At 32.7% G+C, this 26559-nt stretch overlaps 1 protein-coding gene across 2 annotated transcripts in view; it reads left to right on the top strand.

Annotated features, from left to right (window-relative positions):
* Window positions 1-3014: 3014 nt before the first annotated feature.
* Window positions 3015-26559, top strand: part of LOC132544024 (exocyst complex component 4-like) — a 31520-nt gene continuing 7975 nt past the window's right edge. The window contains exons 1-19 of one of the 2 annotated variants that reach the window (XM_060207583.1): window positions 3015-3105; window positions 4220-4349; window positions 5251-5313; window positions 5798-5936; window positions 6243-6331; window positions 6829-6905; window positions 7517-7652; window positions 8204-8358; window positions 9072-9142; window positions 9892-10030; window positions 11541-11567; window positions 16233-16304; window positions 16950-17087; window positions 17577-17657; window positions 20482-20569; window positions 20962-21126; window positions 21819-21836; window positions 25263-25336; window positions 26257-26395. In XM_060207583.1, coding sequence (XP_060063566.1) covers window positions 3049-3105; window positions 4220-4349; window positions 5251-5313; window positions 5798-5936; window positions 6243-6331; window positions 6829-6905; window positions 7517-7652; window positions 8204-8358; window positions 9072-9142; window positions 9892-10030; window positions 11541-11567; window positions 16233-16304; window positions 16950-17087; window positions 17577-17657; window positions 20482-20569; window positions 20962-21126; window positions 21819-21836; window positions 25263-25336; window positions 26257-26395 — 1858 coding nt within the window. In that variant the 5' untranslated portion in view covers window positions 3015-3048. The remainder of the gene's footprint in view (window positions 3106-4219; window positions 4350-5250; window positions 5314-5797; window positions 5937-6242; window positions 6332-6828; window positions 6906-7516; window positions 7653-8203; window positions 8359-9071; window positions 9143-9891; window positions 10031-11540; window positions 11568-16232; window positions 16305-16949; window positions 17088-17576; window positions 17658-20481; window positions 20570-20961; window positions 21127-21818; window positions 21837-25262; window positions 25337-26256; window positions 26396-26559) is intronic. The other variant, XM_060207584.1, reaches the window with a different exon arrangement.

Raw genomic sequence — 26559 nt, 5'->3', positions numbered from 1 at the left:
CTTACATGTATTTCAACTAATTTCAACTGTATGGCACTTGAAAGGGATACTTGGATGAAAATGGTCTTTTTCAATGTCATTTGATTCATTTCGGCTCAAAACTAACAAATACCAAACTACTTTTCACTCACTACCTGCTGCTTACTCACTATTGCATGAAAAATGTTTAAATGCAATATATAGAAATAATTCCAGATACACAGGTGTTATTTCAAGCATTCAAATCCTCGCCAGTAAGATTTATGGAATCCAATATTTATATGACAGAGTCCTGCCAAAGTTTACAACAAAACCATTGTTATATTGCATACTGCTTCCATATTCTTGTTGTCCATTGTTTACTACAGTATACAATGAGATATATCTAGATCATTGGAAATTACAATGTAAGATACTTTTCCATCGCAAGTATTCTAAACCACTGAAGTCGGTCACCGTTTTTCTTTCAAAATTTCCAAACATCTTTAAATCCTTTTTGCAGTCAAAAGTAGCAAGTAGATAGCCAGTGAGCTGTAGACAGTAGACAGCATAATAAGGTAATAAACACACCTAAATGTTGATATTTTACATGTGGAAGGAATGTTAATAGGCCTATTTCCTATAAAATGTTTCATAATCCAGGTTTGGTTATAGCTGCTTAAACACTTTGAAATAAAGCTCTACATCTACACTGAAGCTAAACAGAAAACTTAAGCATGACTCAGTTAATCAACAAAGTCCATTTAACAGTAAATTGTAGGTGAAAATGAGAATCTGAAATTGTTTTGGAATTATCATAAATAGATATTTATGAATGTATTTTATGTTTTGTAAAGGCAGCTTTCAGCTTAATGGAAACCTTTTAGTGTAACCTTGGTTTAGACAGTTCCACTAGAAAGAACTTTTCTTTAACTCCATCGGTTGATGGTCAGACTAGTAGCCAGAGGTTTTGGGGTAGAAATTCTAGCAGAGACAATGAAATAAATAAGGATCCATGCTACATTAGGGCCCATGTAGGAAATCTGGAGTGATATTTAGAGTTACATCGACAAGCATTGTTGTAACACCTGGAAACTTGAATCTCGAGGACAGGTACCGGTAGTTTCCTGGCTGGGGAGTATGTAAAATACCAGCCACAATATACTGCTTGGCTACAGAAATCGCTGTAGCTTGATGGGTTAAGCGTCAGACTAGCAGCTAAAGGTCCCGAATCAAATCCTAACGGAGACATTGAAAATATATATGACCTCTGTTACATTAGCATTGCTCAATATTCATTAACAAGGTCCAGTGGCTGATACATTAATTTACAAGTGAAATATTGAAACTGAAATACAAATTTTGACAATTCAGGTTATCCTAGTTTATACTAGTTATATAAGGTAAAATATTGAATTGAGAACATATATGTGTCAATATTCTAGCTTGTATAACCTTTAAGCAGGTTTGGTGATCATGGGAGTATTACTGATTTATTTGAACAATTTGGATTTATCACAAATGTCAAAGCAGTTTTATGTTAATGCCTTTTTATAATACCAGAATCTTCTTTCCTCAGTAAAAAAATGTATTTCTTCACATAACATACAATTTCCTAGATCTACATTATGTTATCCTTACATTCCTAATAACTTAAAACCTTTTTTTAAGGACAGAAATGGTCCTTAATTTTTCTATGAAACATTAATAAAGTCTAATCTCATTTCATCAGGAACCAAAAAATGGAATATGCTATTTGAGGACATTGACAAATAAACCTGGGGGAAATATTGCAAAATGCCATTTCTTGTCACCACTGAAATAAAACTTCAGTGGTTCCAATACAGAGTTGTTCACCACATAATAACTACTAACTCATTTTTGTTTGAGATTAGAACAGTTATCTCCCCTCAATGTGCACTCTGAACCTGAAACAGTTATCCATATAATATGGGAATGTCAAGAAGTGCAAAAATTGTTACAAAGTTTAGAAACACTTTTAGAAATTCTCTAGATTCCTTTCTCTTTCAACAAGAAATCTTTTGTTTTTGGATGTCTTATAATAAATACTTACCTAGAAACCGAGTCAACAATGAAGTTATTCTAACAACAAAGCAGTATATATACAAAACAAAATGTCTACATAGCTCTTTAAGTATCAATGCTTTAAAACATAATCAAAGACACTTATACAGTTAAAAATACATTGCTAATGATAAGGATGATCAAGTATAGGCTACATTTGAAAAATTTGGTAATTTTCATTTTAGGCCAATCATGTCAACCATCTAGGGTTGTTTTGTTGTGCAAAGGACACTCAAGTCAATATATATATATATATATATAACATCTTTTTATTCAGATTTAAATTTAGATACAATTAAGCCAAACAATAATTAAAATAAATAAAACATAAAAACTAGGACTTAAAATAAAATTCCAATTCCGCGATAAAACAAATAAAATTTCCGTTTTTGTTATAGTTGTGGTGAATCCTTTGAAACAAATACAATATATTTTCAGTCATGCATATTAACATATATATCAATCAAACGAATCATCCGTTCTGTTGAATTGAAATAAATAATTAATGCGACGTACTGTGTACCTACCGGCGTGCCCGCAGCTAAGAAAATGCCCCTTAATGTTTTTTTAAATTTAGCATAAAAATATTAATATGTTTCTCGTATGAAAAATATATATACTTAATGTACAATATATAGGGCTAACATCAAAAGTATTACCCTCCGTTAAATCTCACCTAAGGCCTTGCTCTGAAGCAGACGACAATTTTCCATCTCGAACCATGCAAACGGTGCAAAATAGTCGATAACATATGTATCATTGTATATACATTCACTTTTACATTATCATTATAAGTGTATCATATTGTGTAACATGATATTGTCTTTAGTCAGTATTCAATTTAATTCACTCGACGATTTAGTTAAATGATATTTCTATGCCTGTAATTTATCGCTTTACTGATCGGAACTCTTCATGTTGGAAGATAAATTAGTGATAAGCGGAAGTGGGTTGGTTTGCAAGAAAACATCGAGAAGTAGAAAAAAAACAGGTTTACTTTACAAGATGGCTTCAGATGGAGGGGAAATTTATCCTTCCCCTTCCTCTAAAGGAAGAGAAACGGTAAATTGGTTTTCTATGTTTATATATTTTGTTGCACATCTAGATTTTAGAAGTGCATGACATACACTGATTCACATACACCTATTCCAAGATATTTCTGTGGTCAGTCCCCCGGGGCCCATGTATTCCTGGCACTATACGACTGCATAGTAACAGATGCTGTACAATCTGCCGATCGAAATGAATCTTAAACATATATATTTATGAAAACTTTGAATTTACAAGAGACAGTCTTTCTGTGGTAGTGCAAATTACAGAAAGCGCCCAATAGGCTATATAAAAAAAATATGGTACAATTTTTTGTTTCAAATGTTTAAACGAACTTAATGTGTATCTGACCATGTATTAGGGTAACAAATTGACTACTCAAAGCGATAACTATCCCTCAACTACATGACTGTTACTCATATGTAGGGTTGTGCCCAACCTTTTCAAGCCGATGTTTGTTGATGTTTAGTAATTTTATACAAGGATGTATAATACGTTGATAAGGAATTGCCTATATCTCTTTGCAACGCTTTAGCGAAGAAGTTCTAGTTAAATAGTATTGCTGTGTTTATGAACCTTTTTGCTCATAAAGTACATAACTAACCTTTCAAAAAACAGTAGATTTCCTCTATTTGCTAATTTATGAAAGTAATTTTTACCAACTAAAAAAATGCTGGAGTATCACTTATTTAAACTGAAACTACACCTTTGAATGAAAAATCTGATTCTGAATACCTGACTCCACAACATGAACATCTGTGTTGACACTGAGGAAATCTTACTTAATGCAGAGCTAGTTTTGATTTATAGACACAAAGTTGAGACTGTCTGAATAGTAATCTCCAACTATTACAAAACTTTCTGAAAAATATGAAGCCAAACAGTGCCTAAACAATTTTAATAGGGATTTATTTTTTAAAGTTTTGACAAAATTCTTTACAGTAGCTATATAATTTAATGAACAAAAATATTAAGAAAAACTCTGTACTGCTTTCCATTTACTGTGGATTTTATTTAAGGTCTCCTTAATAGTAAACTTTATTGTAACAGTATTATGAAACTATAAATGTTTCCCTTCATATATTGTTTGCAATATACTAAGATACTTAATATACCTTTGTTTCAGTCTGATTTCCTGATGATGATAGTTCGTACACTTTCAACCAGTGCCGACTTTGAACAAAGAGAAAAGGAGAAAGCAAGAATTGAGAAAGCTTTTAGACAAAGTGACAAGTGTCTTGGAGAGCTGGTGACAGGTAATTGTAAAAGCATCCACAAACTTTATATTCCTTATTATTGAAATCTGTATATCTAATAATGAATTTCCATTAATATCAGATTGATGAAACAAGTTTCAGAATTTTTCATTTTCCAAGCCTTTGGTGATGAGCTTCATAAATCTCATATAAATGGAAAGAATTGTTGGATTCCATTTATCATATAACTTTTATTTCTTTGCAAACATTCCTGAGAATAGCATTACAATAGACTGATATATTTAACTATGTCAGTCAACTTTCAAGCAGGACAACCTGTTCTCTTAGTTCAAACAACTTATATATTCCCAAGTGCAGAACTACTTTTTACAAACATTCTTTTAAATATTCATGCATGTCCCTTTGGAGTAATCTTAGTGAAGAGATCAGGAATGCAACAAAAGTTTTGTCTTTTAAAAAACTGTACCTGAAAAACTATTTTAATCCAACTTCATGAAATGTATTTGTCAATTCTAGGCTCATCTGTGATGGTACTGTATTAATTTTGTAATGTGTATTTAATTATTTCATAAATCATATCTATTATGCACAGAAAACTTTTGATACTTAATTTGATTTTTTTTTTATGCAACCAAATGATGAACTGTTCTTATCCATACTTACTGAAGTATCTTATTTAATATATTTTGTCTATCATGTATTGCCATGTCAACATGTTAATGTTTTGTATTCATCCGTAATATGCTGATGTAAATATGTGTTTTACAGGGCCATATTGTAAACTAGACGCAAGTCTAAATATGCTTTACTGTTGAGATAAAAGAATTTGTTATTATTATTATTATTATCATTATTATTACAAAATTATCTAAAATATCATGATAAAGAAAATTTTCTGTGGTGTTCTGTTGCATATTTTTCAATTTGTTTTCCATTCCAGAGAATTATGAAGACCTAACAAGAATCACACAAGCCTTTAGTACCATAAGCAAGAAAATATATGGTAAGACATTCATGATTTGTGCATTGACCTATTGAGGATATTTGGACTTACTGTGTCTGATTTGTAATGGTTGTTTGTAAGTTTTATTAATTAAAATGTATGTCAATAATTATTGGAATAAACCAATTAAGTTGTAAAAGTCCAGTGGCCCATGTGACAGATTTTCATGGCCAAAGGGTAATAAAGACAGATGAAATTTGGTGTATTTAAACTGAAATGACTATGAAAGATCTTTTTTGAAAAAGGAATAGATGCTTCATTATAAGAAAAAGTATTTGCGACCATACTGCTGAGAGGGAGATCCGTAGACGGGGAAATATTTCATATTTATTGTGTATACATTTAAGAGAATATTTTGTCATTGTTGGTAAACTATCAAAGTGTATGATGTGGGCCCTCTCTTTGTTGCCTCTTAGTATTACAATATGAAATATTAATGCTTCACAATTTCGTCATACCTTATAAGATGTTTACACCATTACAGAGTCACGTGATAAGATAAAGAAGATAAAAGAAGATTTGAGCAGCTGTAAAACATTACTCCATTGTAAACGGGATGAACTTCGTCGACTTTGGATTGAAGGAGTCGAACACAAAACTATGGTCTCCCTCCTTGATCAAATGTAAGCACAAGAAATTCACATACTTTTCTTTAGTTTCGGTAATGTTATTAATTTTTTTTAGCTCTTCAGAATTATCTTATATTGAATCTCTATTTGATCAATAGACCATTTCAGTTCTGTTTAGTAGTGATGAAGTCCATTATTTTCCTTGTGTTTCCTGATACACATGTATCTGCTATTTCATGTAAATAAGTAAATAATTTCTTATTTGCAAATTGAATTAGTGGAGAATTGGTATTGAATCTATCAGTATATAAAATGTTATCCATTTGTAACTAGAAATCATTATCACTGTAACTATTTCAGAGAACAAATCAAGGAGGTTCCCACCAAACTGGATAACTTCTTGCTGACAAAACACTATCTTCATGCCACTAATTTGGTGGTTCAAGCAGGTAGGTTAGAGTGTATGTCAAACAAGTGAAATGGTCAAAGGGAGATAATTAAGAGTACATTCTAGAATAGAGTATCAGGGATGTCCATCAGAGTGTTTGACTATCTTATGAGTTGGTTTATATAGAATGAAAATTTTCATAAAATCTGGCCTGTTAATGTAGAACTGAAATATAGGCTTTGCATTTTATGTTAGCCATTCTCATCTTTCATAATCTTCAAGTTGATAACATATATAGAGAACTGATACATTAACTCCATATTTCTATGTAACAAAGTATTTTTATCTGTACCATAGATATAAAAATACATTTGCATCCAGTCAAGTGATGTTCAACATACTTGATAAACATGTAACCGTTTTGTTTATTTTCTTTGGTGAAGATGAATGTACCTACCTGGTATATGTATCACTTGAAAATTTGAAAACTAAAACTGTTTATCAATTATCTGTTTCTTGTGATTGAACAGTTGTGCTGTTTTATTTATATTTTATCAGTTGACAAATTGGAAGACCCATTGTCAGGAGTGATGGCCTTAAGAGATCTGAAGTCAGAGCTGACCACGCGAAAGGCGGTATTTACAGTTTTTGTTCATTTTTGCACTGATTTCTGCATACTAATTAAAATAAAAAATCATCATTTATCAGTTTGGCCAGTTAACATTTGCAGATATGTCCTATTTTATGCCTGAAATGTTGCATTGAAAGTTTGGCTGCATAAATAAAGAAACGCAAAGATAATATGAATTTTTAATACCTTTTCAGTAAAGTATCAATCCTAATTTATTTAATTAAACATCAAATTGTACCCTGCAAAGATGATAAAACATCAAATTGCATGCTGCTGTAAGTGTTCTGTAACATGAAATTTCTGCCAATGAGAATTGCCCATCTTCACTCCATAAATCATCATGTCAATCAAATAAAATTTTGTATTATCAGTGACAGATATATTAATTCTAAGTATTGAATCAGGAATATAGTATTACTATTCCATCAAAAGAAAAAAGGGATTTGCTATGGATATCATCCAATTTGTTTTGTGAGATTAAACACTACCCATCTACTATAATATTGAAGATGTGTGGTACTGTTCAGGTAACTGGGAACTAAAATCTGTTTGTATCTAGTAAAAAAAGTTTTTAATCTGAAAAAACAATTATATTGAAGATGAATTAAATTGCAGCAACTACATGAAGTGCTGATTGCTGGACTCAATAAACAAATCTATGTGACAGTCCCTGCTACCCAGAAACCCAGCTATCGACGCACAGACTCTCTCACACGACAGGGGGACTACCCCTCACTGGAGCGTAAGAAACGTAAGATGATATCTTAAATGTGACTTTACTGAATAGATCTAGCATAACGACGTAAAGTTTATTGTCAAAAAACAGTTTGAAAAAGAATTGTGTTATACATATTTTCTTGTTGGTAGATATTTTGTGTCCATTGTGCTACATACTCATAACCCTGTATTACATACCTATTTACAGTTTTTTCAGATTTTGCACTTTTGTCATTGTTTTAAATCTAGATACATGTATGTGTAGGCCACTGATACCTGTATTCACTGACTTTGATTCTACTTTTAATTTAGCTCCATTTTCATTAATGTAGGCACTGAACACATGAAAGTTTGTGAAAAAGTTATGATTGCCCTGCTAACTTATTGGAATGTGCCTTATTTTAATATTGCTATGGTACATAGGATGGTTAGGTAACATTGAATTTGATACATACTGGGATACTCCAAAGAACTTTTTCTTGGTGACTATAGCATAATTTTAAGGAGTAATTTGGAGGAAATATATTTGAAAGCCATGCTTTAGAATTAATTAAGACACAATTTGTTACGTCCAATATGTTCCAGGGTCAGGACAGGATATGTTCCCTGCTATAGAGACATATACCAGAGAGGAGATAAAAGAGGATTTGAACTCTAACCCAGAAGATAATCCCTCTCACTTCATTGCTCTCTTAGTTCAATCTCTCTTTGTCCTGAAAAAAGTTCCAGAAGGAGCTGAGGTAAGATATGTTTTGTTTAATTTTATAGTTCTGTTAAGTTGAAATAAATGTGGGAAAATGCCTTTTCACAATACCATACCACCATGTTCAGGGTAGATACATTAGGGTTTACATGGCCATATTCCCTGCATATAGCTGCAGTTATGTAATTTTTCACATTTGGGGATGCTGTTGTGGACTCTCAGGCCTACCAGTGTTTACCTTTTATAAGTAAGTTTTATGTCATAAACAGTTTTGCACTATTAACCACTTAAGAATTAAAATTTCGTTCCTTGCGAAAAATCTGTATTATTAATCTTCTCTTCTCACAATGAGATATCCAAAAGATATACAGGTGTTCAGTTTGACAATATTAGTGAATTCAATGTATTATCTTAGGGTTATATTTCTAGTTTGGATCACACAGGCTGTCTGTGTGTCTGTGTTTTATGTTTCATTGTATGAATCCTAGTATCTGAGATTGTGAGCATTTAATTGTTATTTAACTCCAATGAAGGCCAGTGAGTTGAACATTGATATTAAGCTAAATGAATGATATTTGACTCAGTTTCATTGTCACAGGGATCTAAAAGTTTCATTTCACTTTTTATGTATTTTCAGTGAAAAATAATTAAGTATTGCTTATGTTGCAAATAAGCTGAAACATGCAGATTATGAATTTTGATTACATTAAATGTGAACCCTTGATCAGGCAAAGTTTATTGACATTTCAGGGGTTGAAGGTGAGGATACAACCAGAGTTGTCTGCTATAGTAGCCAGAGCCTCACAGCAGGTGGTGGAAAAGTAAGTTTCTTTTATCAGACATCACTATTTTGTTGATTTCTGTGTAAACATCATGGTGTGATCCACTATCTTTAAAATTACACCCCGATGTATACGTGTTATCTTCATGAGGGAAAATTAATAGTCTAGTTAATAGAACATTGACCTGTGTAACATCAGTTGATGATCAAATGTGTTGGATGAGACATTTCCCAGCTGTGGAAGTTTGTGTTCTCAGGAAGCTGAGAAAGAGACTACTCTGTGGTGTGATGGTTTTGTCCATGTGTAAGATACTTCACCATTATTGCTCTAGACAGCAATAAATGGGCCACCTTTATGTTATTATTGAAGTAGCCAGGCTTTGCAACAAGGGACAGCACATCAAAATGATGCTGGTTGTTCTTGGGGCTATAAGCCAACTAAACAATCAAACCAAATATCTTCATAAATATTTGTAGATAAACTAGCTATTTATCAGTAGATATGTGTACGTCATGGTATCAACTTTGATTAAACATAATATAAATATAGAGATTTGTATGGTAATATTTATTTTCTTTACTAACAGTTGTGAATGCCTTTACTTCGTTATTGAATGGAAGTTGATAATGTAAAGTACATTATAACTAAAACTTCCTTGTCAACATATTCTCAACTGTTTCTGCAGTGCAGAATTATTCCTTGTTTGAAGCATATGTACTTAAATATGTGGATTTACAAAAGAAAATGATATTTGATGAATTCTATTAATTATCTACCCTTGTTTTCAGTTCTTGCCAACAGGGGGAAATACTGGCTAATAATAACCAGCCAAGATTTCTACTGGAATTACTTATGATAGTATTTCAACAGTTCCGCTTGGTTGCACACATGCACAAAATGGTCTTGCGTAACCTTAATCGAGTCATTGTGAGTATGTCATTACAACTGCATTTACATAAGCATTTCTTCTTAAATTCATTTCATTGTTCTTTTCAAATTAACAATACTTTCAAATCTCAGGAAGGACTAACTATTTACGGACCTACAATGAATACTGACCACTTCAATTGAACAGGTTTTACATTAATTGAAGAAAATATTTAATTCACACAATCATCATTTGACATATATGTGTGATCAATCCATTTGAAATCTTTACACTTTGAAATTGCCTTTTGCTGAAGATTTTGTTACCAAGCAGGAATTTTATGCGGAATGTTTAAACACTTTGAATGCGACTAGAAAATTTCATTTAAGATTCAATTTCGGCTTTTTTCACATTTCAACTTTTAATGGATGCAACTGAATTGTTTAAAGGCAGTATGCTTTAATATATGTTATTATGCAGTATTTCATCATCAATAAGCTGGTATAAATATCCTGTTACCCCTTCATATTTATAGACTCACCCATTGTAAACTTAATGGGACTGCAATAGCTCAGTCTGCTAAAGGGTTCTTGTAGCAGTTTGTGCTTCTCTGGAAGCTTAGAAACAGAATAGTCTTTGCTGATGTGTTGTAACCTTAGGAAAGAAACCCTTATTACTCTGGATGGCATGTAACAGGCATCCCATATGTTGTTCAATGAGAACGCCACCATCTACTACAAGGAAACCCTGCCTCAATATGATCCTTGCTGTCCACTATATTAAGATATTAAATAGATGAATCAGATCAATAAAGACAATAAGATAAACAAAGCAAGAAAAGCTTGAATAAATTTGAAGTTTCAATGTATGTACATATATAATGGCAATGTTTTTCATAGAAAAATCAGCAGAATCTCTGTCACTGAAACCAGTATATACCCGGTAAATATATAAAAGTTATTTTACACTAAGTTTTAAAAACTTTGATGAACCGAGCATGACTTTTTTTTCCTTTTTATTTGATTTTAGTGGAATCAAAGTTAACTTTGGAATATGATCCTTGACATCCAAATTTTGCCAGTAGATATGTACACCTTGAAATTATGTAGATTTAATTTCTTGAAATTTTGTCAATCCCTTAATTAGATATAAAATTGTAGCAATACAGAGTTCTTCTATAAACTGTACACAATGTTAAATTATTTGATACATAACAAATTCATATATATATATTTTATTAGACTTTCTTCTTACTAAACTAGGATCTTCTTCAACAATCATGAAATTCAACTTTATCATAATTAAAGGATATCAAGTAAGGAAAATGAAAATTTAGGGAAATAAATATTTTAAAAATCAAGCTGGACCTTCAATGCTTGCAAATCAATGTATGTTGCTTAGTTATATATAGTTCGTATATAAAATTCATAATTTTAAAGATCTTAAGTTAACATTCTAAACTCTGGGATTATTCAATTTTAGTTCAGGACTTTGTTAACCACATTTCAGATATTCAGATATAACAATACATTTGTACATTGTTCAATAGAAATTTAAAATATTTTAAAGCCAACTACAGCAGAGCAACAAGAGGAGGTAACCCTTACTATCATTTTAGAATGAATTGTTGTCACCTTCAGATGTACCCAGCCAGTTAATAAGCACCAATCTAAATAATAAAATTAAATCTTGCATTTCTTTCTATAAATTTCTCTTACCTGCATTGAAATCTTAACAACAACTGAGGTACATCGCCTCTCCTTCACTCCAGGTATCAAAACAACTTTCCATCTATCTTTAAAAGATGGTGTTTGAATTCAAAGGCTAGTGAAGTTAATTGAGTTTGAACTGATATGCTGGTAAGGAGATTTTTATGCAGGAAAAAGAAAGCAATAAGTTTGTTGAAATGCTGGATCTAATTTTAATTAGATTGAGTATACACCTTTTTACGCCTTTGTTGTACAAGAATAATTTTGCATCTTTGTCTTAAGTTGTGGCAGACCTGATTCTTGCTTTATTTTGTTGTTCATTGTTTTTGGATGTGTCTGAAAATTGATCATTTTTATTCCAACACTATTAATGGTTCTTGCATGTACATGTATGTGAGGCCCTGGGATGTAGTTAGTTCTTATTGGTGTCCTTGGTAACATTCACAGAAGTTCCATCAGGATAAATCTGAAACATAATGAACAAGTCGTGTAAATGGCTGTGAAGACAGTTCAGTGAGTCATTATTATTTAGGTAACAGATTATTGTGATGTGGAATTGTGATATGTTCTTAATTATTGTTTAATGCTATTCACCTAGAAAACTTGTGAAGGGTAACAGAAAATTTTATTTTACAATTTAATGATAAATGAAGATTAATAACACTAAGTATTATCAGGTCATTAATATAAAGGTTATGTTTTTGTAGGGCCAATGATTAACTGCCTAATGGTATCTCCTAGTTTATCATTAATCTAAATATCTTCTGTATGATATTTATTTCTGTTTTAAGTAAAAGTGATATTTTTTCAGGCATTTGATACTTGCTTTTACTGAGCAATTAAATTTTGATCATTTCATTTAAAAAAAAGAAAGAAAACAAATCAATCTCCTAAAAAGATTTTTCTGAATGTTTACACAGTATACAACATGTAAGAAAGAATCAAGTAAACTACAGTGCCTTGAACATGTGATGTCATTATACTAAAATATCACTCACAATACAATCATATTTAGTGTCACCATCCTCTTGTCAAATAATACCTGGACATGGTAATTAAGAATAGGGGTGACAGGGTGTTGTATAGGGTTATCAGGTAAGCAGATCTGACAACCAGTTCCATTCTAAAGTTATATCTGTTGGCGTTGGGTGATGAGTTAATGTTTTATGTTACGTTTGAACATTGTTTTCACTATATTTCAGAACCTAAAACTGAACTTTTAGTTTTTAAATTCTGTGTAAAAGTAATTGAATAAAAGTAATGATTTGAGCTGGTCATGATATAGACAATATCAGACTGACCTGATGAAATCATGAGAGTTACAATTGGTGACACTGAATATTACAAAATGAAACTTAAAAAACAACTGTAAGTAAATATGAGGGCAAGTGATAACAACTATCCAATCAGTTAAACTACAGAATATGAAAATTTTGAGAAATGTCAAAAGGATACATGGTTTTATATGAAGTATACGCCAAGCTTACATTGATAACCGCTTGATCTATAATTACACACACAACGTACAGTAGTAGCGCAGTACACAAACTTCACATACAGCACATGATGCTTTTCACTCTTGACTGCGGAAATTTGAGCAAGTTATAAACCATTATTTTGATCATTTTTTTCTTCAGGTTAATTTATATTAATGTAATTACATGTATGTTGAAGATACAGATTTGTTTGGAGAAATGTTTCACTGTTTTTACTTTATGAAATCTACACTTTATCATGCAACATATTATTTTTAATGATAATGTGTTCAAAATAACAAAATTGTTTGTTTTCACTTCCAATGATGCAGTGTCTATAAACGTGCTAATGATAGATTATTGCTTGTAACAAAGCCTTGTTTTTGTCACTGCCATTACCATTATGTTGTAACAAACAACCTAACAAAGGATAGCACTAGACAACTAATATCTCAGCTTTGTCTTACACTGTTTGTGTTTACTGTTTTCAATTTTAGAACTTTACACGTCAGCCATGTTTTCTGTGAACTACAACACAGGAACATTCACTCATGTGTCATGTAATGTAATATTTGAACATAAGATCAGGATGATTTCCCATTAATTTTGCAGGAATGAAATATAGAATTCAAGGCAAATAATAATAATATCACATTTGTCTTGTCCAAACCATCAAATAAAAATGTACAAGTTTTGAACTAGAACCTCAAATTCGATGACAGTGAATTAAACAGTCTCTAGTGCAAAATGTTGGTCCCAAATTGAAAACTTTAGATGATAGAATCTATTATTGTCAATAAGTAATTTATTTTATTCTTAAACTGAATTGTTTACAGTACATGAAGTTGTAATACTATGTTTTAACACAAACATGATTGAATTTATAAAATATAGCCTATAATCTCTGGTTTGGGAAGTCTTTTATATTGGAGATGTCCAGTTTTCAAGTTTGAGCCATTGAGAGGTATACATGCCATATTACAACATAGTAAAGATGAATGCTGTGGTATACCCTCACAGGGTCTGCTGTAGTTCCGAACTGTGTGTAAAGCTGTTGTCAGCCTTCATTGTGGCTTTAAAAAATGCACATATATGTTTGAGGCAAAGACTTTAAAAAATAGCGATGAAGTTAATTTTGTATATTTAATAAAATAAATAAAGTTTTAATTTTTAAGATATCAATAAACAGAAACTTAAGTTTTAAGAAAACCTATGAAAATCAAGAAAGGTTGCATATAGAATTTAAATTTGTTTGCACTACAACAGAAGTGTTTCTTCTTCTCAGTTATGTATACATTTACATTTTCATTGTTAAGTGTTGTCAGGCATATCAAAATATATATTGGTATGTTGGTATATTTTCATTTTGATTGAAAGAAACAATAATCAGCATGTATTTACAAGTATATATCACTTCATCTACTGGCGAATGTGTTTGTATGACTCATATCACATCATTTTAATGTTGTCACCATAATGTTTTGAGATGTCTCTGTACATATCACATCATTTTAATGTTGTCACCATAATGTTCTGAGATGTCTCTGTACATATCACATCAATTTGAGAATGATAAAAAACATTAGGGCCCTGTTTTGCATCCATCAAAATACTTTACAACTTTTGGTTAATTTTATTCATTTAATTCATTAAATAATGAATACCAGTACATAATTATATACATTTCCTTAATTTTCATACTTTATGTTCTTTATTTTGAACTGATGAAAAATTTACACAAAAACTGAATGTTAAGGTTTTGATGGCAGCTGTTGAAAGACAAAAGTACATCACTTTATAATTGTACAAGGGTACTGATAATTGACATCATGGTCCCTGTTGAGTTTAACTATCCTTTTCAAAGTTGGTTTAAAGGATTTTGGGGATGGGGGGATGCCCAGCCTTTGGACATGTTTTTGATTTTGTGTGTACCCCGATGATAAAATGTTAAGATTTGCGTGCAAGTGTTGATAGACATTTATGTGCTACACCACTTTATCGTTTTACAAGGGTACTGATATTTGGTATTATATCATAGTGACTTTGGTGTTAATTATCCTTTTGTAGTCAGACAAAACAATTTAGGGAAAACAAACTTACTTTTTGACATGGTTTGGGATGACACTTCTCTGATAGTATTAATTACACTGTCCTTGAAGTACAATATGAGGAGGTTGGCAAACTGAACATTAACATTTTTTGTGTTACTTAAAATTTTATTTCCTGGACAATACAAAAGCCTGGTGTCATGCATGTGGTTGGTGAGAAGGACTAGTCTGGAGCTGAACATTTTTCTTTTTTCAAGATAAATGATCTTGGTTCAATCTTGCTTTGAACATTGAGATTTGTTTATATATCCCATAGTTTGCTGTGGTGATGGGTATCAGATTTCTTCAGTGAAATGACTTTGACCTTATGATAAAGCCCTCACATATAATACCAGAGAGGTATTGTTATACAGGTCAATTACACTTGTTATATATAACCCGAGATATTGGAGTCATGATATTTTACACATGTTTATCCGATAGCTAATTGGGATTTTTGCATGGCAGAAAAAGCTTACACTTAGATTTGTAGCATTTTACCGACTTGGGTTTCAAAAAATTGAGATTTGAAAATATGGTGAAGGAAATTGTGTAATCGGATCTATGTATTGAGCATGCACATACAGGAATGAAAAGAAAAATGGTAAAAAGAATTTTTGAAATAGAGATGAAAGAATACGGGAAACAGCAATTACATATACATGTGTATATCATAGGTAATAGGAATTAAACATTGTGTATGTCAGTTTCCAACCTTTTTTAATCCTTGTAGGATGTTCAGTTTACTTCAAAAAATGTTTTATAGGTTGAAATGTAGATATTACGAAACAAATTTAATACATTAAGTATTTTATTCTACCAGGGAAATAGTTATTGATCATCGCTTGCCGACAGAAGAAAAAAGGAAATATGATATATATCAAAGTAGAAAATGTTAATGTGAGAATGCAAAAAAAATCAGTTAATCAGCTTTTGTTAAAAATTTTGAAATATTCAATTTACCAGTGTAACTTGACTTTGTTTTTACAGAAATCTGGTGTCCTGATCCGTGGAGAACAGATGTATGATATGACAGATGTTTGGTCCAAAATACAAGCTGTGGTAGGTTAAACTTCTACAATCCTCATTTGATTATCAAGAATAACATCTTATTTATTTAAGTATGCCACAATCGAACAAAAAAGGAAAATGAAAACAATGATTTCTGTATGTAATATAATCTACTGGTATTTATACCCTTGTATGTCATTCTATTCTTATTTTATGATATCATCATTTTATTAGGTCATCTTTTTATGATATCATCATTTTATGGGGTCATCTTTTTATGATATCATCATTTTATGAGGTCATCTTTTTATGATATCATGGTTTTATGAGGTCATCTTTTGATGGTGTCATCATTTTATGAGGTAGGCATGCAATACTGTAAACATACCCATTTAACGGTAACTTTATTTGATCGCTTTTCATGCTAACATTTTACAATAAAATATGATGATGCTAATTGCAGTTTCTGTGTATTGATTATATATATAAAACTTTAAATTTATGGATGTGCTAATTTAGCATTGTGCTAATTTAATGTGAATGTAAGAATGTGTTAAATGTAGTATGTTTACAGTACCACTGTAATTTAAGTACATTCACTGATAACAGGACAGATATTTGATAAAGTCCTAACTGATCTTGTTACCATCACATATGTAGTAAAGGTGAATGTCAAACATTTTGGTGAATTTGCAGATTGAGTTGCTACTGCGTGAATACCTTGATGTACAAAATACTGCTGCCTCACGACAACGTGCCCCCAGCAGCTTTGACGAACCCAGTACTGATATCAGCCAATACTTCTCAAAGAAACGCCCAAACAAACCAAAAAAGGTATTTGATTAACTTTTGAAAGGTTCACAGATAGTTTCCTTATATATCCACCTCATATATCTATGAGATATTTCAAATAGATTAAAGATAGAACTTGGGTTATTATTTGACAAGTCTAACTACTAAACTGTAGATACTTTGATTTATCCCAGGCCATTGCTTGGAATGCTGTAATGTTGTTGGTTAGATATGTCAATTTTTATGCAAATTTTGTTGAAATAAATTCCACATTCTAATATCCATAATGACATGAATATAAGCCCGACATTGATTGTTAAATCATAATATGGTATTGTAAAATAAAGATGTCATTTCACTAATTTGATGGTTACATGTGCATATTTACAATATGTTATTGACAGTTCATGGAAGTTAGTTTGTCAGCTTATCCTGTGTGTTGATTCTGTCATAGAGACAATAAATCATAGAAAGACATTCAATAGGAATTAGTGTAGATCAGTGAGGAGTTTTCTAATTCTGTGTTTTTAGCCAGCCCTGTTCCGTTTTGATGCATCAATTCATGCCATGAGCACCAACAGTTATGTTGAGGATAGTAGAGCGTTTGATACGGTAAGTAAATATTTTTATAAAGTAAAAGCATCGAAAGGACACATGAGCATGAAAGTGTACATGTTTAACGAGATATTCAGCTGATAAGTGTCATTATGAAGATGAATATTGATGTTGCTTTTGTTGACGAAAGGTACAAGTTCTTTGAATAATTTTTTAAAACTATACTGTATTGTCAGGTTTTAAAAAATTTATAATCCTATTTATTCATATTCTTGTCAGTTTTAAATCAGGATGGTAATTTTGTAAATTGTTTAGAGAATGATTACTTTTATAATGTAGGTTCATTAGAAACTCTTGGGTTATAAAAAAACATGTATGAGGTCTTAGAATATTAGATATGAGTCTTTAACGCTCCACATTGAGATGTAGGTGCCCTGTAGTAATTAGCTTGTCTGTCTAGCTGTCCATCCGTCTGCCTGTCTTTTTTAGGTCATCTGACCCGAAGGGTCTAGATGACCTATAGCCATCGTGCTTCGTCTGTCGTCGTCGGCCGTGCGTCGTGCTTGGCCCATAGCATGTTGGCATGGAGCCCTACAAAGTTAGTTCAAATGAATGACCTTGACCCACTTTCAAGGTCACAGGGGTCAAATATGTTAAAATATACAAACGACTTCTTCTCAATAAGCAAAGCTCCATGAGTGCTGATACTGGGCCTGTAGGATGCTTGGAGGAAAGGCTACCAAGTTTGTTCAAATGAATGACCTCGACCCACTTTCAAGGTCACAGGGGTCAAATATATTGAAATTTTTAAACAACTTCTCCTCAACAACCAAAAGGCTCAGAATGCTGATATTGGGTCTGTAGCATGCTGGGATGAAGTGCTACCAAGTTTGTTCAAATGAATGACTTTGACCCACTTTCAAGGTCACAGGGGTCAAATATATTAGAATATACAAACGACTTCTTCTCAATAAGCAAAAGTCCATGAGTGCTGATATTAGGCCTGTAGGATGCTTGGAGGAAAGGCTAATAATTTTGTTCAAATGAATGACCTTGACCCACTTTCAAGGTCACGGGTCAAATATGTTAAAATATACAAACAACTTATCTTCAATAAGCAAAAGTCCAAGAGTGCTGATAAAGGACCTGTAGGATGCTGGGATGACATGCTACTATATTTGTTCAAATGAATGACCTTGACCCACTTTCAAGGTCACAGGGGTTAAATATGTTAAAATATGCAAATGACTTCTCCATAACCAAAATGATTAGAGTGCTGATATCGGACCTGTAGGATGCTTTGAGGAAGTGTTACCAAATGTGTTCAAGTGAATGACCTTGACCCACTTTCAAGATCACAGGGTTCAAATATGATAAAATCTGTAAATGACTTCTTCTCAGTAACCAAAAGGCTCAGAGTGCTGATATTGGGCCTGTAGGATGCTGGGAGGAAGGGTTACCAAGTTTATTCAAATTAATAAAGCCCACTGTTTTAACGGCAGACTCACTGTTGTTAGAGTTTGGCTTGCTTTTTGTCAGATGACCGTTAAGGCCCATGGGCCTCTTGTTTGTTTCTGTACTCTATCTCAAATTCTGTTGGGCCAATGGCACTCATACTTTATGCCAAGCCTCCTTGAAGGAAGTGCTTGCTTGGGGTATGTAGCTTTTCATCTCCAAAGGATAAAGGTTAAAGTCACCGTTGCTATAAATAGAAAATCAGTTTCCATGTGAAAACTAGTGTTTGTTTTTTCCAATCTGCCAGGTAAACCAAACTTCATACAGTACTTCCTTACTGAAAGTATTTGCTTGGGATTGTTTTACAGTTTAGAAAGTCAAATGTCAAGGTCACTGTTACTAAAAATAGAAAAATCAGTTTCCCAGCGATAACTCACGTTTGCTTTGGCCAATCATATTCTAACCTCATACCGTATTTCCTTAGAAAATGGCTTGCTTTGGGTTGCTTTTCAGGTCCCAGGGTCAGTGGTCCTGATTACTGTTACTCTCTAAGTAGAAAATTGGTTCAGACTTGATGCAATGCTTCTTAACCAAAAGTGCTTGTTTTAGATAGATTGCCTTTCAGGTCCAAAGGTCAAAGATCACTGTAACTATAAATTAAAATCAGTTTCCATGTGAAAACTAGTGTTTGTTTTTTCCAATCTGCCAGGTAAACCAAACTTCATACAGTACTTCCTTACTGAAAGTATTTGCTTGGGATTGTTTTACAGTTTAGAAAGTCAAATGTCAAGGTCACTGTTACTAAAAATAGAAAAATCAGTTTCCCAGCGATAACTCACGTTTGCTTTGGCCAATCATATTCTAACCTCATACCGTATTTCCTTAGAAAATGGCTTGCTTTGGGTTGCTTTTCAGGTCCCAGGGTCAGTGGTCCTGATTACTGTTACTCTCTAAGTAGAAAATTGGTTCAGACTTGATGCAATGCTTCTTAACCAAAAGTGCTTGTTTTAGATAGATTGCCTTTCAGGTCCAAAGGTCAAAGATCACTGTAACTATAAATTAAAATCAGTTTCCATGTGATAACTAGAGTTAACTTTGCCCAATCAAAATCAACTTTACACAAACTTCCTTACTAAGAGTGCTTGCGTGAGATATTGTTTTTTACATCCAGAGTTCTAAGGTCAAGGTCACTGTTATTATAAATGAAAAATCAGATTGTTGAATGTATTTGTTAGTATGAGTTGTTTTTTCCTTTTCAGTCTTTCTAGATTTTGTAGCAGAGTGTACTTAAGGTCTTGCCGTTAATCTGTCAGTGTGGGGTGTGTTTGTCTTAGAGCAGGTGGGCGGGAGGAATTTCCAGCCACATTGCGGGGCCCTTGCTGACCTGCCAGTATTCTAGTTATTATGATAATGACATTTGTTGTAGAGTGACATGTTTAACGCCAGTATGTTAGCTGAGATGGGACTAGAGAAACACCAGATGGTCTGTAAGCCAAGTGTCTACAATATCACAGGTAATCTTTACAAAGTTTAGATATCTAGTCTGTGTTGATTTACAACCAATGGAAATGATTCTCATCATATTTAAAGGATAAAAAGATATCCCAACTGTGTAATGTTCTAATGGGTAAGCACATTAACACAATAATGGAATCCGATTTTAAACAGTATATATTTTGTGATAAGGAAAAAAATTGTCCTGGTATATAGGATGAGCATTGTGTCTCAGTGATGAGTTTCATGAAAAGTAATGTCAAATACCCATTTTATGTTGAGTTTTTTTATTCTTGTTTCTAGAGTTAAAGCAAGCATTTTCACTTCATTTGTCTCTGAAATAATGATACAGAAAAATGAGTGTTACAGGCCCAGTTGGCCTCTTGTAATTATGTTGACTTGTTTGTTACAGCCATCTTTAAACCACTACAGGATTTTATCCGGGAGGTAGAAGATGCTATTGCCTGTATGGATGGATCGTCAAGTCTTCAGGCCTTTGTTACAGACTTTGTCCAGGATATCTTCCTTGGTCAAGTCCACTACTCTGTCAGAAACAGCATAGAAGCTGCTACAATAGGTAATTTGTCACAGATCTGCTGATCTTCTGTTATATATAAACTTTATCTGACAAATCATGTTTTTTTCTTTTTGTTATCAATGAATCTATTAATTTTATTGACCAAGTTTTGATATGAGGAGATAAAGGCGGGGTATAAAGCTGGCTTCAGGAATGTTTAACTTAAGGATTCTTTCATTAAAATTTTAATTTCAGAACAAACTCAAAGTAATGCCACATTAAAAAATCTCATGAACTTTTCTGACTTAATCAAGGAAGGTTCTTGGAACTGAGGATTTAAGTTTCAGTCGATGAGAAGTTGTTCACAATTTGGTGTTTTGATGATAAGGAAGTGGAAGAGGGACTGAGGTGACACTCTGTTCACATCAACACCCATATTGAGCTTAAGACATATTAGACTTCCAAAATGAAAGTTAAGATTGATAGATTTAGAAAAAAATCAGCTAATATGCATGGTTTATGAGGCAATCATGTCTCATATTTAGAAATGATGAATGGATAATGATTTTGTTGATTTGTCAACATTACCAATTTAAATCAGAAAAAAATATATTAGTATCACATGTATAAGCTGTATATTATCTTCTTCAGTATAAGAATGTACTAGTTTGATAGTTAGTATAACTGTTGTGTAATGGATGTTACTGTGTAATAGTCATATGTCCTGTTTTGTGGTTACTCTGCTGCTGCAGTGGATGAGGAAGAACAGTGTAAGTTAGCATGTTTCTGGCGGTCATTTTGGCCGGACCATTTACAGTGGTCAGCTTTGTTTATCACCATACTTTTGTTTTCCTTATTTTTCCATCAACTTTGTCCTCCTCTTGTGATAAGTTAAAAATTTCATTTTTTTCGTCCATTGATCTGATATCTCTCTCATTATTTCTGAGGTATATTTCCCTTCAGTCATAATCATGATAGGTATATTTAATGCCCCTGCTAGAATTTGGACCAGGGACCTCTAGAGTACTAGTGTAATGCTCAACCGATTAAGCTAAAGAGAAGACCTCTTTACCCGAGCAGTATACCGCTGCTAGTGTTTTACCAGGGTTACATACTCCCCTCCTGGAAATAAATCATCCTTGAGTTTGTAGGGTGTAGTGATGCTTGTGAAAGTAATGTGAAGTATATGGGCACCATCTGAAAAAAAAGGGTCATAATTTATTTCAATGTCTCAGCTAGGATTTGAACCTGGAACCTGTGGTTTACTAGCTTTGCATTCAATGGATCAAGCTAAAGAGGTGATCCCTCTAGCCAAGCAATATAGTAATGATATGAGGAAATAGAGATCACCTCATTATATGGTTCATGGTTTTTTCTCATTTCTTTTCTGTTGGTTTCTGGAATATGTGAATGACTGTATGACCTTTATATAAGTAGGTAGATAATACATATATTCAGCAGTAACACACATATATTACTGTTATTTTGAATAAGGCTGCAGAATGTGTGCATGTCTGGTCAGCTTTTGAAGCAGGGCAATATACATGTATGATAGTAATAGTAATGTTGATATTCCATAAAGTACACCTGTTCAGAACTTTCCTGATTTTGAACCTCTTGATAATCATTGTATGTCTCACAGTCTGTATTTTTTAATTTGTGTTATATTTGCTGTGTGTCAAGGTTGATTTGTACTGCCTGTTCTATTATTGCTGTGTGGAGATGTAGTTTGTAGTGATTTCCAGTAAATATGTCTGATGTTTCAGTCACCAAACAATCAAATATGATGATTTAGCTGCTATATAAAATCAAGCATTCACATTTATGATGTTTATGTATTGTTTATAAGTAAAGTGAGTCATACATATAGTAAGTTTCTGGTTGTGCAAGACCAAGTCTATAATCACAAGACATAGCTGAAACTTCTAAATGCAGGCGTGTTTTAGTTCTGTCAAAGTGTTTTAGCCCTAAACTACAACACAATACTAAAACACAGCTATACAAAGTTTTGGCAAAAAACAGGAATTAAATTGTTTTTACCACTTACTTTTATATAAAAAAATTGTAGAGGTAAAGATAAGGAATTCTGTAAATAAGATTTTATTTACCTGGTAACCCATGTACCCTGTCTATTTTACCATAATCAGCTGAATCATTCCATTAATTTGAGGTATTGAAGTGTAACGTATTTTGATAAGTAGTACATGTACGTACACTGATTGTATGCATGATGACTTGTACAGTTGTATGGTGCCTTGACTTTACGTTGAAAATGTTGTAGACTATTCAAATAAACTAACATATTACATACCTTTGAAAAAGTATTCTATACAGTACATGATACTTAGCTGGAATAAATCCAGGATGGGGAGTGGGGTGTGGTAATTATTATATTATTGTATTGATATAAAGCATGATTAGATAACATTAATTAATCAGCTGTTGGGATCTGTATGATAGTTTAATAAGTTTTGGGTAGTTAGGTAGTAATATTGATAATACACTGGTATGGAGTCACCTGTTCTATATCTCTGTTTCCCCAGTCGTTTTAATTGCCATACACATAAAGTGGACAGCCCTTCCTCTTTCCCATTCAGATCAAACAGAGTCTGTAACATATTAGTTGTCAGAACATGACTCATGTTTGCTGTAAAAGAATATTTATTTGCAACTTTTTTACTTGTATTTGTTTAACAAAAATTACCTATGATAGAGGGTACGTGTTGCTATAAGTGAAGATAGAATACAAACTGGGTTTGTTTTTCACTATAAACTAAACAAAGTGACGGTAACATACATTCCAGATTTTTGTGATCATTATCTGTGTTGTTTCTTGTTGTGGCTATCAGTATTTTTTTGTTTATATCTGTCCAGTGCTTTATTTTTTCTTACACTTTTTAAAATTTGTAAGCCGTTTATGCTATATAGATTGCACCCTCCTATAAGCTGGTTACTGAGGATTTCTGTGGTCAGATTTAGGTCAACATTACTATAAATACATATATGTTTTTTCATTAGTTACATGCCATCATTGTGTCGTGTCTGAAATGATGAAAATTCTTCCATATTATCATGTACTTCAATATCACAAATGAAATCTCTTATCACAGACTAATATCAATTTAAGGTTACTAAGGTTACATTGGTTACTTAGGTTACTTAGGTTACTAAGGTTACTTAGGTTACTTTGGTTGCTTAGGTTACTAAGGTTACATTGGTTACTTAGGTTACTTAGGTTACATTGGTTACTTAGGTTACTAAGGTTACTTAGGTTACTTAGGTTACTTAGGTTACTTAGGTTACATTGGTTACTTAGGTTACTAAGGTTACTTAGGTTACTTAGGTTACTAAGGTTACTTAGGTTACTTTGGTTGCTTAGGTTACTAAGGTTATATTGGTTACGTAGGTTACTAAGGTTACTAAGGTTACTAAGGTTACTTAGGTTACTAAGGTTACATTGGTTACTTAGGTTACTTAGGTTACTTAGGTTACTAAGGTTACATTGGTTACTTAGGTTACTTAGGTTACTTAGGTTACTAAGGTTACTTAGGTTACTTAGGTTACTAAGGTTACATAGGTTACTTAGGTTACTTATGTTACTAAGGTTACTTAGGTTACTTAGGTTACTAAGGTTACATTGGTTACTTAGGTTACTTAGGTTACTTAGGTTACTAAGGTTACATTGGTTACTTAGGTTACTTAGGTTACATTGGTTACTTAGGTTACTAAGGTTACTTAGGTTACTTAGGTTACTAAGGTTACTTAGGTTACTTAGGTTGCTTAGGTTACTAAGGTTACTTAGGTTACTTAGGTTACTAAGGTTACTTAGGTTACTTTGGTTGCTTAGGTTACTAAGGTTACATTGGTTACTTAGGTTACTTAGGTTACTTAGGTTACTAAGGTTACTTAGGTTACTACACTATGGTGTAAATGGTTGTCATCCCTTTTCTTTAATTCTACTATATAAGGTGGGTCCTGCTTCCTTTACTGAAACAAAGGTCAAAGTTACCTTACTTTCAATTACATTGTCTATACATGTTCATCTGTATGTGTGGAAACTTCTATATATGTTGGAAAATATTTTCATAATATAAGCTTATCAAGCTGAAAATTGCAGTTTCCATATCTTTAAATACATTTATTGGATTAAATGTTTATATTTCAGATTTATTATTTCCAGTGTGATTTCTTTACAGGTTTTGATTCTCTTCGTCATGTTGTTGATCATAAAACACAGAAAGACCTTGGTGTTTCACGGCCCTTACTTACAGTGAGTTTTCTCCCTTTAGTAACATCTTCTTATTAACAGTCTTACCTGAAGAACAGTTAACAAATGACTTCTCTTTGACTTCCAACTCTTTATAAATAGATGTCTGTGATGTCCTAGTACTTGGTAGATAAAAAAATTATAGAATTAAATCTGGTTACTCATCTACATATCTGTTATCTGATTGAAATATGTTGAGGGAACCAAATACTCAGGGTAAAGATATATATGTGATGTTGTAAACACTATATAATTGAAATTGATGCTTGGTAGCAGTGATATGTAAACTGTGCTGATAGCTGTATGTAAACTGTGCTGATAGCTGTATGTAAACTGTGCTGACAGCTGTATGTAAACTGTGCTGACAGCTGTATGTAAACTATGCTGACAGCTGTATGTAAACTGTGCTGACAGCTGTATGTAAACTGTGCTGATAGCTGTAAGTAAACTGTGCTGACAGCTGTATGTAAACTGTGCTGACAGCTGTATGTAAACTATGCTGACAGCTGTAAGTAAACTGTGTTGACAGCTATATGTAAACTATGCTGACAGCTGTATGTAAACTATGCTGACAGCTATTTATAAACTATGCTGACAGCTGTATGTAAACTATGCTGACAGCTGTAAGTAAACTGTGTTGACAGCTATATGTAAACTATGCTGACAGCTGTATGTAAACTATGCTGACAGCTATATGTAAACTGTGCTGATAGCTGTATGTAGTAAACTGTGCTGACAGCTGTATGTAAACTATGCTGACAGCTGTATGTAAACTATGCTGACAGCTATATGTAAACTATGCTGACAGCTGTATGTAAACTATGCTGACAGCTGTATGTAATCTATGCTGACAGCTATATGTAAACTGTGCTGACAGTTGTATGATCTGTTTTGTAGACAATATTTTCATGATATATTTTCAGAGCACGGTGATTGTGGATAAAAATATACAAGACTTACAGGAGTTAATGCAAGATCTGCCTACATATGCTGACCAATTCCTCAACATGATCTGTAATATACTTAAGGATTATCGTGATACCTGTCACACTGCATACAGAGGTAGGTCACATGGACACCTGTCATACAGCATACAGAGGTAGGTCACATTGAAACCTGTCATACAGCATGCAGAGGTAGGTCACATGTACACTTGTCATACAGGGGTAAGTCACATGGACACTTGTCATACAGCATAGAGGGATAAGTCACATATACACCTGTCA

The sequence above is a fragment of the Ylistrum balloti genome, unplaced genomic scaffold (assembly GCF_031769215.1).
Source record: "Ylistrum balloti isolate Yb309-2 unplaced genomic scaffold, AGI_CSIRO_Ybal_v1 Utg369778, whole genome shotgun sequence".
NCBI classification, from domain to species: Eukaryota; Metazoa; Mollusca; class Bivalvia; order Pectinida; family Pectinidae; genus Ylistrum; species Ylistrum balloti.
The sequence above is the reverse complement of the archived record's forward strand: the minus strand, read 5'-3'. Positions and strand labels throughout refer to the sequence as shown.